Raw genomic sequence first — 13677 nt, 5'->3', positions numbered from 1 at the left:
GTGGAGAACAACTGAGGAAGGACTGTCTGTGCACTGTGCATGCACATATGTGTATCACATACACACACATGGGTACATATAATTACTGGGGTACACACAGAAGTGATCAAAAAACAACACTCATATTTGGGGCGACCAAATATGGTCTGGCCAGTCTTGCATATAATTCTTCCTGGTCCTTTCCTTCATGGGCTTTGGTGTTATGGACACTGAGGAGGCTGTTCCTGTGTCCTGCCTTTGAGCAGCCTCCAGGATTTCTCTCTGCTCTCCTAGCCTGGGGCCCCCTGCTTCCCTTCACCCTGTTTTCACAAAGAAGACTTGTAGAATGCAGTCTGGCCATCTCTTTCCTCTGATACCCCCAAAAGCTCCCCAGTGCCTCCATTCCTAGTCTGAGCTGCCCGGGCTCATCTGCTTCCCTGTCTGAGTCTGCCCTACCTTATGAGGATCTACCTAAGCTCACTGTGCTCTCAGCCGCCAGGTCTTTGTCTGTCATTGGGTTTTTGTTTTTGTTATTGTTTTGTGTTTTGGAGATGGAAGTCTCATCTTTCTGTCTTTGTTGGCCCAGAATTTTAAGCTCAAGTGATCCTCCTGTCTCTGCCTCCTGAGGATCAGGGACTGCAGCTGAGCACCACAGTGCTCTGCCCTGCCACTGCTCTGAGGTATTTTAGCAGATAGACCTGGAGGCCCAGCTTCAATGTCTCCCCTTCAGCAGAACTTTCCCATTTCCCTACAGGCTTCATTCTTGAATTGCTCAAGCCCCAGATCCCTTCTGTCCCCGCTTGGCTGTGGGAGGTAATGGGTATCTCTGTTTGTTGCTATATTCCTGTCTCCTCCAAAACCATGTGGTGTCACCTTGGCCAGTGTTTGTGGCATGAAGGAAGCACTTGAATTCAAGCCCAAGCTAATGTCACTTTCCACTTCCACCAGGTGGCCCCACAGCCACTGTGGTTCTCAGGCACAGTGGCTAACAAGAGGAAGCTGTCTGAACTGCCCTTCCATCTTCTGCATGCAGGCCGCTTGGAGGAGCTGAAGCAGGAGGTGCTGGGTAAGAGGGGCATGACAGAGGCCATGAGGCCCTTGGAGGCCTCACCTACCTACCCATCCATCCATCCATCCATCCATCCATCCATCCATCCATCCATCCATATGCCCATCCTCTTCCTTCCTTTCATCCATCCATCCATCCATCCATCCATCCATCCATCCATATGTCCATCCTCTTCCTTCCATCCATCCATCCTTTCATCCATCCATCCATCCATCCATCCATCCATCCATCCATCCATCCATATGTCCATCCTCTTCCATCCATCCATCCATCCATCCATCCATCCATCCATCCATCCATATGTCCATCCTCTTCCATCCATCCATCCATCCATCCATATGTCCATCCTCTTCCATCCATCCATCCATCCATCCATCCATATGTCCATCCATCCACATGTCCATCCATCCATTCACCCATATGTCTATTTATCTATCCATTCATCTATCTGCCACAACTTAACTGGTTTAACTCTAATTTTCCCTTTAGTACCAACCTCCACCCATCTGTCTCTCATCCATTTGTCCATTTAGGCATCTTTCTGTCTATTCATCTATTCATCAACCTGTCCACCCCTCAATCTATCTTTGTATCTGCTCCATCCACCTATTTTGCCACCCACTGACCATACCTGTGATTTTCAAACAACAGACATTCTTACTCAGAAGACACTTGGCAAATTCTGGACGCATTTCTGAGAGTCACAATGCAGGCAGCATCTGGAGTGCAGTCCTGGTCATGGCTCCATGTTACATCAGCAGCTCAGTGCCCACCACAGAGACCCATCAGCCTCAGTGCCAGAAATGCTGAGTTTAAGAGCTCAGGAAGACAGGACAGGCATTTTCAGGTCTCAGAATGATTCACCCCTTATCTTCCACAGGGAACATGAATTGGATCTCCTGTCGGAGCATCTCTGGGAGCATTGAGGACCTGCTGGATGATTTTGACATGTGTTCCCCTCACATGCACTCTCCTGAGGTCAATCTGGTCAGAGAAGCCATCCAGCTCTGCCGCCCTGCCATGGAGCTCCGGGGCCTCGGTTAGTGTCCTGGCCTGACAGGCTATGATGTGCACTTGTCTCCAGAAATACACTCTTCCCAGGGAACTGAGAGTTGATTTTTTCACCAACCTACACATCCATCTGTCAATCATTCATTCATCTGCCCGTACACCTGTCTATTCATCTACCCATTGATCACCTAACCTTCCATTCACAAATCTATCCACCCATTCACACATCTGTATGCGTCTGTCTCCACCAACCTCTATGTCACTTTCTTGTCTAATTCCATGACGCCTCCTTCAAAATTAACTTGTAGAATTTGGAATGCAGCCGGGAAGATTTTTGAAACAAAACCCGAAAATGCTGTCCCTCCCTCTGGACCTGCATTTTTCTTTAGACAGGTTCAGACAGGTAATATTTCAGGGGAATGAAGGGAATTATGTTCAGACTTAATAACAGAAGACAAAACAAGCACTTGAGCGTGCACACATACAGGCACATGAATGCTGGCCCTCCCCCCTTGGTCACTGGCTGAGAAAATGCCTTACAGTGGATCTCATGGAGGCATTTCCTCACTGAGGCTCCTTTCTCTGTGACAACTCCAGCTTGTGTCAAGTTGACACAAAATCAGCCAGTATATTCCCTCAAAACAGATTCTCACTGTGTAACTCAAGCCAGCCTCAAAGTCACAATCCTCCTGCCTCTGTCTTGTGGTAACATGTGTGAACCACCATGTGCAACTTTATGAAAACTATCCCTTCCTCTGGGCTCGTGGGTCTCTTGGGTTTGTCAGTTGGTGCTTCGGGTGGTGTCTTGTTCTGAGTGTTATTTTTTATCTACTTAAGTGCATTTATATTTTTATTCTGTGGGAGCACATGTGTGTCACAATGCATGGGTAAAGATCAGATGACAAGGTTTAATTTCTTTCCTATTTTTTAAAAATTAATTTATTCATTTTATGTATATGAGTACACTGTAGTTGTTTTCAGACACACAGAAGAGGGCATCAGATCCCATTACAGACGGTTGTGAGCCACCATGTGGTTGCTGGGATTTGAACTTAGGACCTCTGGAAGGGCAGTCAGTGCTCTTATCTGCTGAGCTATCTCTCCAGCCCCATTTCTTATTCTATGTGGCCCTGGTTGATGTCAATTACCTTTGTCTGTGGAGCCATCTCGTCTTCCCCAAGATTTTATTTGAAAGTAAATTTGGGGTGGGGAGCAGAGATTGAGCTTGGGTGATGGAGACCTAGGCTAAAGCCCCAACATTGACGGTTCCCAGAGAAACAGCCTAGCCTCTCACCTGACTCAACAGGTGACAAGCTTCCTGGAGGAAGATCCTGTGTTCAAGGTCGGCCTCAGCTACATAAGACACACTGACAAAAGAAAAAGAGAGGAGGGAGGGAGGGAGAAAAAAATTTAAATGAAATGGGAAAAGGTTAGGTCCTGGGCCATGGCTTGGTTAGTAAAGTGTTCTCTGTACAACCGTAAGTACCTGAGTTCAAATCCCTAGCCCCACGTAAGAGCTCAGTGCAGCAGCATGTACCTGCAACTCCTGGTGCATGTCAGAGTGCAAACTCAGGGATGCAGCCAGGCAGATGAATTTAGCTAGACATGTGAGACAGGCGCAGTGAGAGACTCGATCTCATTACATGGCTCATTATATAAGGCTTGGGGCAAACCTGGGGACCTGAGCTCAGTCCTGGGCACTCCATTGACTGCCACACATGCACATAATGACAAAACAAAATAAAAGTAAGGAATTAAACTGTCAAACAATTCAAAGATATGCTGGTAATTTTAGAGTTTGGTAAACCACACCTCTGGGTGTGTTCTGTGGGTGTGTCAGATAGGCACGTCCTGTGATATCTTTGTCCCCCATATTTGTCTGATGTGTGTGTGTGTGTGTGTGTGTGTGTGTGTGTGTGTGTGGTGTGTATGTGTCTGATGGATATGTCTTATGTGTATAGTGTGTGTGTGTAATGTGTCTTTGTTTGGTGTGTGTGTATGTGATATGTTAGTCTGATATGAATGTCTGGTGTGTGTGTCTGATGGGTATGTGTGGTGTGTGTCTGTATGTGTGTCAGGTGTGTCTTTGATGACCCATGGAGTTCTAGGGATCTGTCTGTCTCTGGCTCCCACGTTACGGTGCACACTAGCAGGCTGGGCTTTTGCCTGGGCTCTGAAGATCAAACTTAAACCCTGCTGCTTATAAGGCTGGCTCTTAACAACTGAGCCACCTCTCCGCCCAGGACGTTTAGAAATTCTGTGGCATTAGGTCCACTCCACAGCTGGAACCCACTACCACCCTCCCTCCACCCTTGCTGACACTTTTCCCCTGTGAGACCTTCATTCCCTATCTCGGTACCCAGGTTCAAGCTCCTTCCTCTTAGGCTGCTTTTGGGCTCCCTCCTGAAACTGAAGGCTCTACATACTTCCTATAAATTGTTTGAGACACAGTCTTGAACTCTTGATGTGCTGAAGGATGACTTTGAACTCCTGATCTAAGTGCTGGGGTGTACTACTATCTTTGCTTTATGTGGTGCTGGGGATGGAGCCTAAGGCTTTGTGCATGTGGGGAAGCATGTTACCTACTGAGCCATCCCCCACAATACACCCTCAGCAAGGACTTTGCAAAAGCTCCTTTACAACCCAGCAGCAGATGGAGTGTAGTAACAAATATCACCACCAGAGGGCGTCGTAGGCAGCACAGGTTCCCAGCAAGTTTCTCCTAGAGCATGGCCAAGGCTTGCAGGGAGCCGGTTCTGATCTTCCTTATTTATTTGCTTGTTTGTTTATTTAGGTGCTCATACAGGATAGAGGAGATGGATCCCTGGAGTTTGAGTTACAGGCGATTGTGAACCACCTGATATGGGTGCATATTAACCACTGAGAATGTTCTCCAGTCCGTTTTGTTTGTGTGTGAGCATGGCCAGCCACTCGTGTGTGAAAGCTGGAGGACGGTCTGAGGGAGTTGGTTTTCTCCTTATATCTTGTGGGTCCTGGGTTTCGAACTTAGTTCATCACTTGACAGCAAGCACGTTTATCCTCTGAGTGGGATCGCTAGCCTCTGTTTCTTTTTAGTCACTGTCAGGCTATTGACTCGGCTTTGAACTCTTAATCCTGTTGTCTGAGGCTCCTGAGAGACAGGACAGAAGTGCCCACTGTGTGTCTTGATGTGCTGTGCTGTGCTGTGCATTGGGGATGCACCGATGGCCCAGCAGAAGTGCTTGTCCCTGGCTAATGAGCAGGGAGGGTCTGAGGGCTGCCAGATGGGCTTCAGAGATGAGCTCAAACAGCAGCTTGGGGTGGTAGCACTGGACTGGAGTTAGGAAGTTTCGCAGAGGTGGCATTTGAAAGCTGGGCAGTTTACCTATTCACCGAACCTCCCACTCTCCTTCTGTCTTCCTGTCTTCTTTCATATGTCCATCTGTCCACCTCTCCAGTCTTCCCCCACATTTTGCCAGTCTGTCCATGCAGCTCCCTTCCACCCTCACACTCATCCATCTTCCCATCCTTCCTTCACTTTCTATCCATCTGTAAATCCATCTCCCATTCACTATGCACCTTGAGCTCAGCTACTTGGGGAGCTGAAGCGAGTGGTTCTCTTGATCTCAAGAGTCAAGGCCAATCTGGGAATAATAAAAAATGAATAGCTAATTAGTCAGTAGAGACGAATGGCTGGCTTAAGGAAGCTCTTCAGGCAGAGGAACTTGATCAGAAGAGCCTAGAGAGGCTGGCAGCTATTCATGCCCAGGAGACAGGGAAGGGAGGGTCACAGGAGGGATGGCAGGGCCTGGGGCTGAGGGCTCCCAGCTTCTCTTCTCTTTTGCAGGCCCGTAAGAGTTGGGGCCCATTGATGTGGTGATGTTCAGTTAGGTGGGTGACACCTCATTTTGTTGCAGAGAAGAGTGTCCTATACACCGAGCTCCTGGCCAGACTCCTTTTCTTTGCTGCATCGTGTCCAGCGATGATCGGACAGCTGTGCCAACAAGCCCAGAGCTGGTTCCGTGTCTGCCCCTACCCGATGCTGGTGCCTCTGGCAGGATTCCTGCAGCCACCTGGTGGACAGCTTCGAGCCACTCTCACTGGGTGTCACAAAGGTGAGTAACCCCAATATCACAAAACCCACATCAGTTTACCGCATACTCAGGGGCCCAGATATTTGGGGCTGCTTTCTGGGGCTCCCCTTTGCTGGGCAGGAGGACATGCCACTGGGAACTTCCCTTACCACCTCATGCTGACTAGGCTTTCTGTGTTCCTTGGGACTGCAGATTGTTGCTGTAAATACTGCTAATGAGCCTGGAGATGCCTCTGAGGTTTTGTCCCGGAGAGTTGCTGGTTACAGAGTTCCACAGGACTAAAGTTCTGACATAGTTTTTTTGTCACTGTATGTTCCCTTCTGTGCAGCTCACCCACTACCTACCCACACTGATACGTATCTGTCTGCCCTCCACCCATCACCCACCTTCCACACACGATCCTTCACCCATCGATCCACTCACCCGTCTATTGGTGTGTTTGTTCATCAAACCATTGATCTACACATTCATCCATCTACCACCTGTTATCCCTTCCCTGCATCCAATCTTCACTCATTATCACCCGCTGCCTGACAGCCATTGTTTTAAAGACATTTTCTTTTTAAAATGTTCTCTATATCTTTGTCTCTGTGTCAGTCTGTCTCTCTGTCCGTGCATTACACATGTATAGGGGCTCCAACAGAGGTGAGAAGGGCCTGTCAGAACACCCCGGAGCTGGAGTCACAGACAGCTGTGAGCTGCCCGATTTGGGTGTAAGAGAACTGAACCTTGGTCCTCTGGAAGAGCAAGTGCTCTTAGCCACCAAGCCATATCTGCAGCTGCCTTGTGTCCGTTCCTCCTTTACAGTTGTCCACACTCCACACATCCCTTACTAGGCCACTCCTCTCCGTGCTCTTCCTCTCATTACTCACAGCCGCTTAGCAACTGACCCTGGAACTTCTCCGAACTGAGTAGACACACTGTGAGCTTTGTGTCACCACTTCCCCACGGGCCTGCCCCCTCCTTCTCCCTCCTTTCCATCACCCATACACATTATCTCTCATCCATCCCTGACCCACACACTCATGTGGCTTCAAGCTCCAGTTCTGGCCATCCCACGCCCCAGGCAGCTTCTCTTACAATGGATATTTTGACTGCTCAGAAGCCAGAGAGGAAATGACTCAGCATCTGCAGGGAGCTAAAGCTGCCATGGAGGGGGGGGTCTAGCGAGAAAGAGAAACTCCATCTTCCCTATGGTGTCAGGGAACTAGGGCTCTGAGTCTATTGCCCCTGCCATTGATAATAACTGCTGTAGCCCTTACTGTCATGGTGGCATTTAAACCAGGGAGAAAAAAAAAAAAAAAGGAAAAACAAAACAAAATAATGAAGAAAATAAGGGTCTGTATAACTGGGCCAAGCGTGACTTAACAGTTCCCAAAAATCAATTCTTCCCATCTGGGAAACTGAGGCATAAAGAAAAGGACTCAATGGAATTCAGAAAAGTCCAGTTTCTGCATAATGAATTTCTCTTTCCTTTTAAAACACATTCACTTTATCTTTATGTGAATGTTTTGCTTGCATGTCTGTCTGGTGACTGCCTGCTTGGTTTTGGCACAGGGGTCCTTTAGGTCCCTTAGGTTCTTTCTCAATTACTCTGTACCTTATTTATTGAAATGGAGTCCCCCCACCAAGCCCAAACTCACGAATACAGCTATTTTAGCTACAAAGCTTTCTCCAGCGACCTTACCTCTGCTGTATTTATATGGGTTCTGGGGATTCAAACTGGTCCACATGCTTAGCTGCACTAAGTCATCCCTCTAGGTCATGGGCTGGTGTTATCTGAGGCTAACTGGGTACCTCTAGGCCCAGTGATAGTTTTACCAAAATCCACCCAGGTGAGATTGTGTGTGTGTGTGTGTGTGTGTGTATGTGTGTGTGTGTGTGTAGGTTAGAGGATCTACATATGCCCATGTCTGTGCATGTCTATGTGTGCACATGTGTGCATGCATGTATGTATATACATGTACAGACTGTGACACTGAAGATAATACGGCAGAGCAGGTTGTCTTCTTCTGCCTTTAAATGGTCCTGGGATGGAGCTCAGACGGCCACACTCATGGGGGAGAACCCTTACCTGATGGGGCAGCCAGTAGGCAGGCAGGCTGTCTAGAAAATTTGTCACCTGGTGTCTCAGGCTAACCTGGAAAGCACTTCAGAGCCCAGGTTGGCTTTGAGTTTGTGATAATCCTCCAGTTTCAGCCTCCTGGGTGTCTATGTGCATATTAGTGCAGTGCCACCAGAGGTCAAAAGAGGGTGCCAGATTCCCCAGAGCTACAATTAGAGGAGGTTTAGAGCCTTTCATCAGGCGAGAGCAAGTGAGCACCATCTCTCCTGCTCCCCGAGATGCCATAGGATAACCTCACTGTGGGCACTCACCTTTCACCATGTCTGTTTTATAGATTTATTTTCTGTGTCTGTCCAAGTACATGCATTGTATGCATGTACGAGCAGATAGAAACCACCTCATGGGTGTTGGGAACTCAACCCTGGTCCTCTGCAAAGGCAGAAGGACTTCTTAATCACTGAGCTGTCACTCCAGCCTGCCTTCCACTTTGAGACACTTTGTGTGTCTCCTGATCACTGTCCAGAATTGCAGTTTAGTGGCTATAAAGATTCCATCAAGTCTCCTGTCCTTCCCTTGTCTTATGTTTGGCTGGGACTATACATGTTCATCCTTCAGTGCCTGGATATACACGGGGTCTGGGGTCCAAAGTCCAGTCTTTAGGCTTGTGCAGCAAATGCTTTGCTCATTGTTCTACCTCCCAGCACCTTTCCTGTCACTACTGGGCTGGTAAGAGACTTGTCACCAAATCTGATGACCTGGGTCTCATCCTAGGAACCCACATGATGGGAGGAGATGAGTTATTCCTGAAAGTTTTCCTCTGATCTACACACACACACACACACACACACACACACACAGACATACACAGGGACACACACAAAAACATACACAGATATACAAAGACCACACACACAAACACATATATACACAAACATACAGATAAACACAGAGACATATAGACACATATACAGACATAAAAGATATATACACACATATACAAGGACACACACAAACACATACACACAGGGAGACACACAAACACACACATACACAGACTCACAGACACAAAGAGACACACACAAAAATACACAGACACCCATACAGACAAACAGACACACACAGACATATGTAGAGAGGCACACAGAGAAACACACACACAAATACACACAAGGACACATACACACAGACATACACAGAGACACACACAAAGATACACAGAGAGACAAACACATACAAACACACACACACAAACACACACAAGGACACATAGACACAGAAACACACAGAGACACCGACACAGACATACTTTAAAGTAAAAAGAAAGTCTTTAATTACATAAAAAAAAAATCCATGGTGTAGGCAGTGTTCGGGCCTTCCTTCTAAAGTCTCTGTCCTTTCTAGTTGCGTGACTTCAGGATGGCCACTGAGTCTGTTTGTGATTTGGGTTTCCTGTTTATAAATGGGGGCTCTTACAGACTCTGGCTGAGGCCACAGCTGTGAGCACCCAGGTCCTCACTGTTACCTCTGTGTGTCTGCAGGCATCACTGCCATAGCATGGAGCCTGGAGGAGAAACTCCTGGTGGTGGGAACCCAAGATGGTGCCATGGTCGTGTGGGACGTGGAGGAACAACAAGTGGTTCATATTCTAATGGGACACACAGGTGACCAGTGAGATGTGGGGTGGCTGCACGCTGTCCTCAGGGCTCCTTCTCCTCCACACACCAGCACCCCTGCACTGAAACTCTTGGGTTTGCTCTGCATCAGTCAGAACTGTATAACAATTCACCTCACACACAGTGACTGCAAGCAAGCCTTTTATTTTAAAAAAAAAAAGGGGGGGGGGGAGGCAGGGGCTGGGGAGATTGGCTCAGGGGTTAAGTGTGTAAGTTCAGTTCTTGCACACATGTTGGGTGGCTCACATTGCCTATAACTCCAGTTCCAGGATAGCCAATGCCTTCTTCTGGTTTCTATAGACACCTTCAGACACACAAAGATAGGCCGACACATACACATACATTTACACATACACAGATACGCACACAAATACATTAAAGTCTTAACAGTATTTCAAGGATGGGACAGTGCTATGAGGTACCTCTGCAGGAGAGAAACTGGCTCCTCTGAGTTGTCCTCTGAACTACACACACACATACACACACACACACACACACACACACACACACACTAAACTTTAATTTTCTTAAAGAATGTATTTATTTTATGTATGTGAGTACACAGTCACTCTCTTCAGACACACCAGAAGAGGGCATTGAACACCATTACAGATGGCTGTGAGCCACCATGTGGTTGCTGAGAATTGAACCCAGGACCTCTAGAAGAACAGTCAGTGCTCTTAACTGCTCAGCCATCTCTGCAGCCCATAAACTTTAATTTAAAAGGGCTAAAAGGCTAGGCTCACAACAGAAAATATTAAAAAACTAAAACAAACTAGTAAGTATGTAAGGACATGTTTCAATGTGACATCTCATGTATCACATATATTACATGTGACGTCTATAATGTATGAATCACATTCACCTCCACTACCCACTCATGTTCTCTCCTGTCTGGTCCCCTTCTCTTACCAAGCAGTCCCTGCCTTGCTTTTCTTTGTGGAGCATAGGGCGTGGGGTGTGGGGCATGAGACGTGGATCATGGGGTATTGGGTGTGGGTTGTGGGGTATAGGGTATGAACCAGTGGACGTCAGTGGGGTCATTTACAGGGGCTCAGGGTAGGGGTAAAACATCTACCTTCCCATCAACCATGAATTGCCTGTAAGTCCTCAGAGAGACATAGGACTCTTCCCTTCCATGACAGACAGTGATGGTCCCAGTCCCATGCAGACCTTGTGCGGTATCACAGCTACTTGAGCTCTTGAGTGGGATGGTCTAGTCATGCCTGAAAGCATTCCACAATGCTTCTGTCCTCCTTCCACTCTTGTATTCTTTTCTCTTTCTATCCCATGATGTTCTCCAGTGCGGGGGCATGAAAAATGACCCATTTTGGGGTCATCACTCACCAGCCACTTCTGAGGTTAGTACCTGGAGCAGTGCTCCGCAGAGTAGCTGACAGGTGCCCTGACACTCCACTGTAGTCATATGGGCAAGTGGCTACCTCACAGTATTCTTAACTGAGACTGTTGATCTCTTGATGGGAGTAACTACAAAGTCATCTTATCAAGGGCAGGGGTCAAGGACAGTGTAGATAATATTATCAAGGGCACATATCAGGGAGGAAAAATTGTAGTCATTTTTGCAGTGTATCTTAGTCCATTTTCTGTTGCTGTAACAGAATTCTATAGATTGGGTAATTTAATAAATACCAGAAGTTTATCTGAGTGACAGGTATAGAGACTTGGAATCCAAAGACATAGTCAGTGCGTGTCCAGAACCATCATGTGCCGAAGAGCATCTGCTCCAGTTGTGTTGCTGTTTCAAATACTTTAGCAAGGGCTTGAGAGATGACTCTGTGGCTAGAAGCACTTGCCGCTCTTATGAAGGACTACGCTTTAGCTCCGATGAGCCATCCGCAATACTAGTTCTAGATGATCTAATCCCCTGTTCTCACCTCCAGAGGCCCCAGGCACCCACATGGTGCACATATATTCATAAAATAAAATAAATACATCCAAAAATCATTTTAAAAATATTCAACTAAGGGGAGGATGGAGTGTATTTGTTCACAATTCCTGGTCACAGTCCAACATAGCAGAGAAGTCACAGTGGCAGGAGCCTGAGGCAGCTAGTCACACCCATAGTGAGAGCAGAGAGAGAGAGAGAGAGAGAGAGAGAGAGAGAGAGAGACAGACAGAGACAGACAGAGAGACAGACAAAGAGACAGAGAGAGCAAGAGACAGAGACACACAGAGACAGACAGACAGAGAGAGAGAAAGAGCAAGACAGCAAGAGCACAAGCAGAGAGAATCGTGATGCAAGCTCTCCCAGTCTATGAATGCGCACTTGCTCACTTGCTTGTGCTCAGCTTTATTTTTTCACTTTCACACAGTTCAGGACTTTTACACAGTTCATCCCCTTCTGCCTAGGGGATGGTGTTGCCCATAGTGGGTAGGTCTCCTCACAGAAATTAAGGCAATCATCAATCTCCCACAAATCTGTCCACAAACAACTCCTCATTCCAAGATGAGTTAAGTTGACACAGTAACTCCATAAGAGCATTGTATGGAGAAGGGATTGTCACAAGAAAGGAAAGGGACCAAGTGGCTTTTCTAGTAACTACCCTACTCTGACTGTGACACCAATCTCCTCATGAAGTACCATCACTAACCAACGTGAAAAGGTTCCTTCTCCATACACTGTTGCAACAGGGACATAAAATTTTTTGGTGGGGGTTTGGGGGGATGGGGGGTGGGGGGAGACTTCCAAGTCAGAGCCAGTCCTAAGGGATGTTTCATCTCTGCCCCCTATCTTCCACAGTCTTCACTCATCAAAGCAACTATTGAATGTCTCTTGCATACTGCACTAGAACATCCAACCATCTTATGTCTTAAAAATAACATCAAGGGGCTGGAGGGATTATTCAGTAGTTAGGGGCTCTTGTTGCTCTTCTAGAGGACTAGGCTTCAGTTCCCAACATATGGCAGGAGGCTTACAAACTGTCTGTGATTCTAGCTGTGGTGATCCAAAGCCCCTTTTGGCATCTATGGGCACAATATGCACACACACAAACCCACATTCACATACATTAGCAAATAATACTTAAGAATAAGAAATTCACTGGATAGTGGTGGGAGGCAGAGTCAGGAGGGTCTCTGAGTTCAAGGCCACCCTGATGTGTATAGTGAGTTCCAGGATAATCAGGACTACACAGAAATTGTTTCAAACAATCAATAGTAGTGATAATAATGATACATTCTTTTTTAAATTATATAAAACATGGCGTAGATACTGCTCAGGTTGGCAAGATGGCTCATCAGGTAAAGTCACTTACCTCACAAACCTCAAAACCCTGGTAACCTGAGTTTGATTCCTAGAACCCATGTAGGTGTGGAAGAAGACTCCAGAAAGTTCTCTGACCTCTACATGTACCGTGCATGGTGGCAACATGCCATTCCCTCCCCCAATACTATGCACATAACATACAATGATTTTTTTTTATTTACAAGTACTGCAAACTCTCTACTTGCTATTTCCCATCTTTTACTGTTTCCATGCTCCCCACACAGTGTGTGAAGGGGATGATGTGGGTGGCGTGATGCTTCCTTCACCTTGTCAGTTGACACAATAGCATCACCTGGGAAGAGAGTCTCTGAGAGGGACTCCAGATCAGCTCGGTCTTCAGAGATCATCTTGAGATAGGAGGACCCACCCACTGTGAGCAGCACCATTCCCTAGTTTTATTCTCCCTGTTTTGACCTTGGGTGTGACTGTATTTCCAACTCCCCCTGACTTTCCCTCGGTGATGGAACCAAAGACTGAATAAATCCTTCTCTTCTCCCCTGAGTTGTGTTTGTCAGGTCATT

At 47.0% G+C, this 13677-nt stretch overlaps 1 protein-coding gene across 2 annotated transcripts in view; it reads left to right on the top strand.

Moving 5' to 3' along the window:
- The window catches only part of NWD1 (NACHT and WD repeat domain containing 1), a gene marked incomplete at its 5' end in the record, with an annotated part of 48489 nt that overhangs the window by 18377 nt on the left and 16435 nt on the right, over positions 1-13677 (top strand). For both annotated transcript variants that reach the window (XM_080928533.1, XM_080928532.1), the window contains 4 exons: positions 928-1045; positions 1929-2087; positions 5956-6153; positions 9736-9858. In XM_080928533.1, the coding sequence (XP_080784659.1) occupies positions 928-1045; positions 1929-2087; positions 5956-6153; positions 9736-9858 (598 nt within the window). The remainder of the gene's footprint in view (positions 1-927; positions 1046-1928; positions 2088-5955; positions 6154-9735; positions 9859-13677) is intronic.

This window comes from Micromys minutus (genome assembly GCF_963924665.1).
Source record: "Micromys minutus genome assembly, chromosome: 14".
In the NCBI taxonomy this organism is placed as follows: Eukaryota; Metazoa; Chordata; class Mammalia; order Rodentia; family Muridae; genus Micromys; species Micromys minutus.
This window is presented reverse-complemented; position numbering and strand designations above follow the sequence as displayed.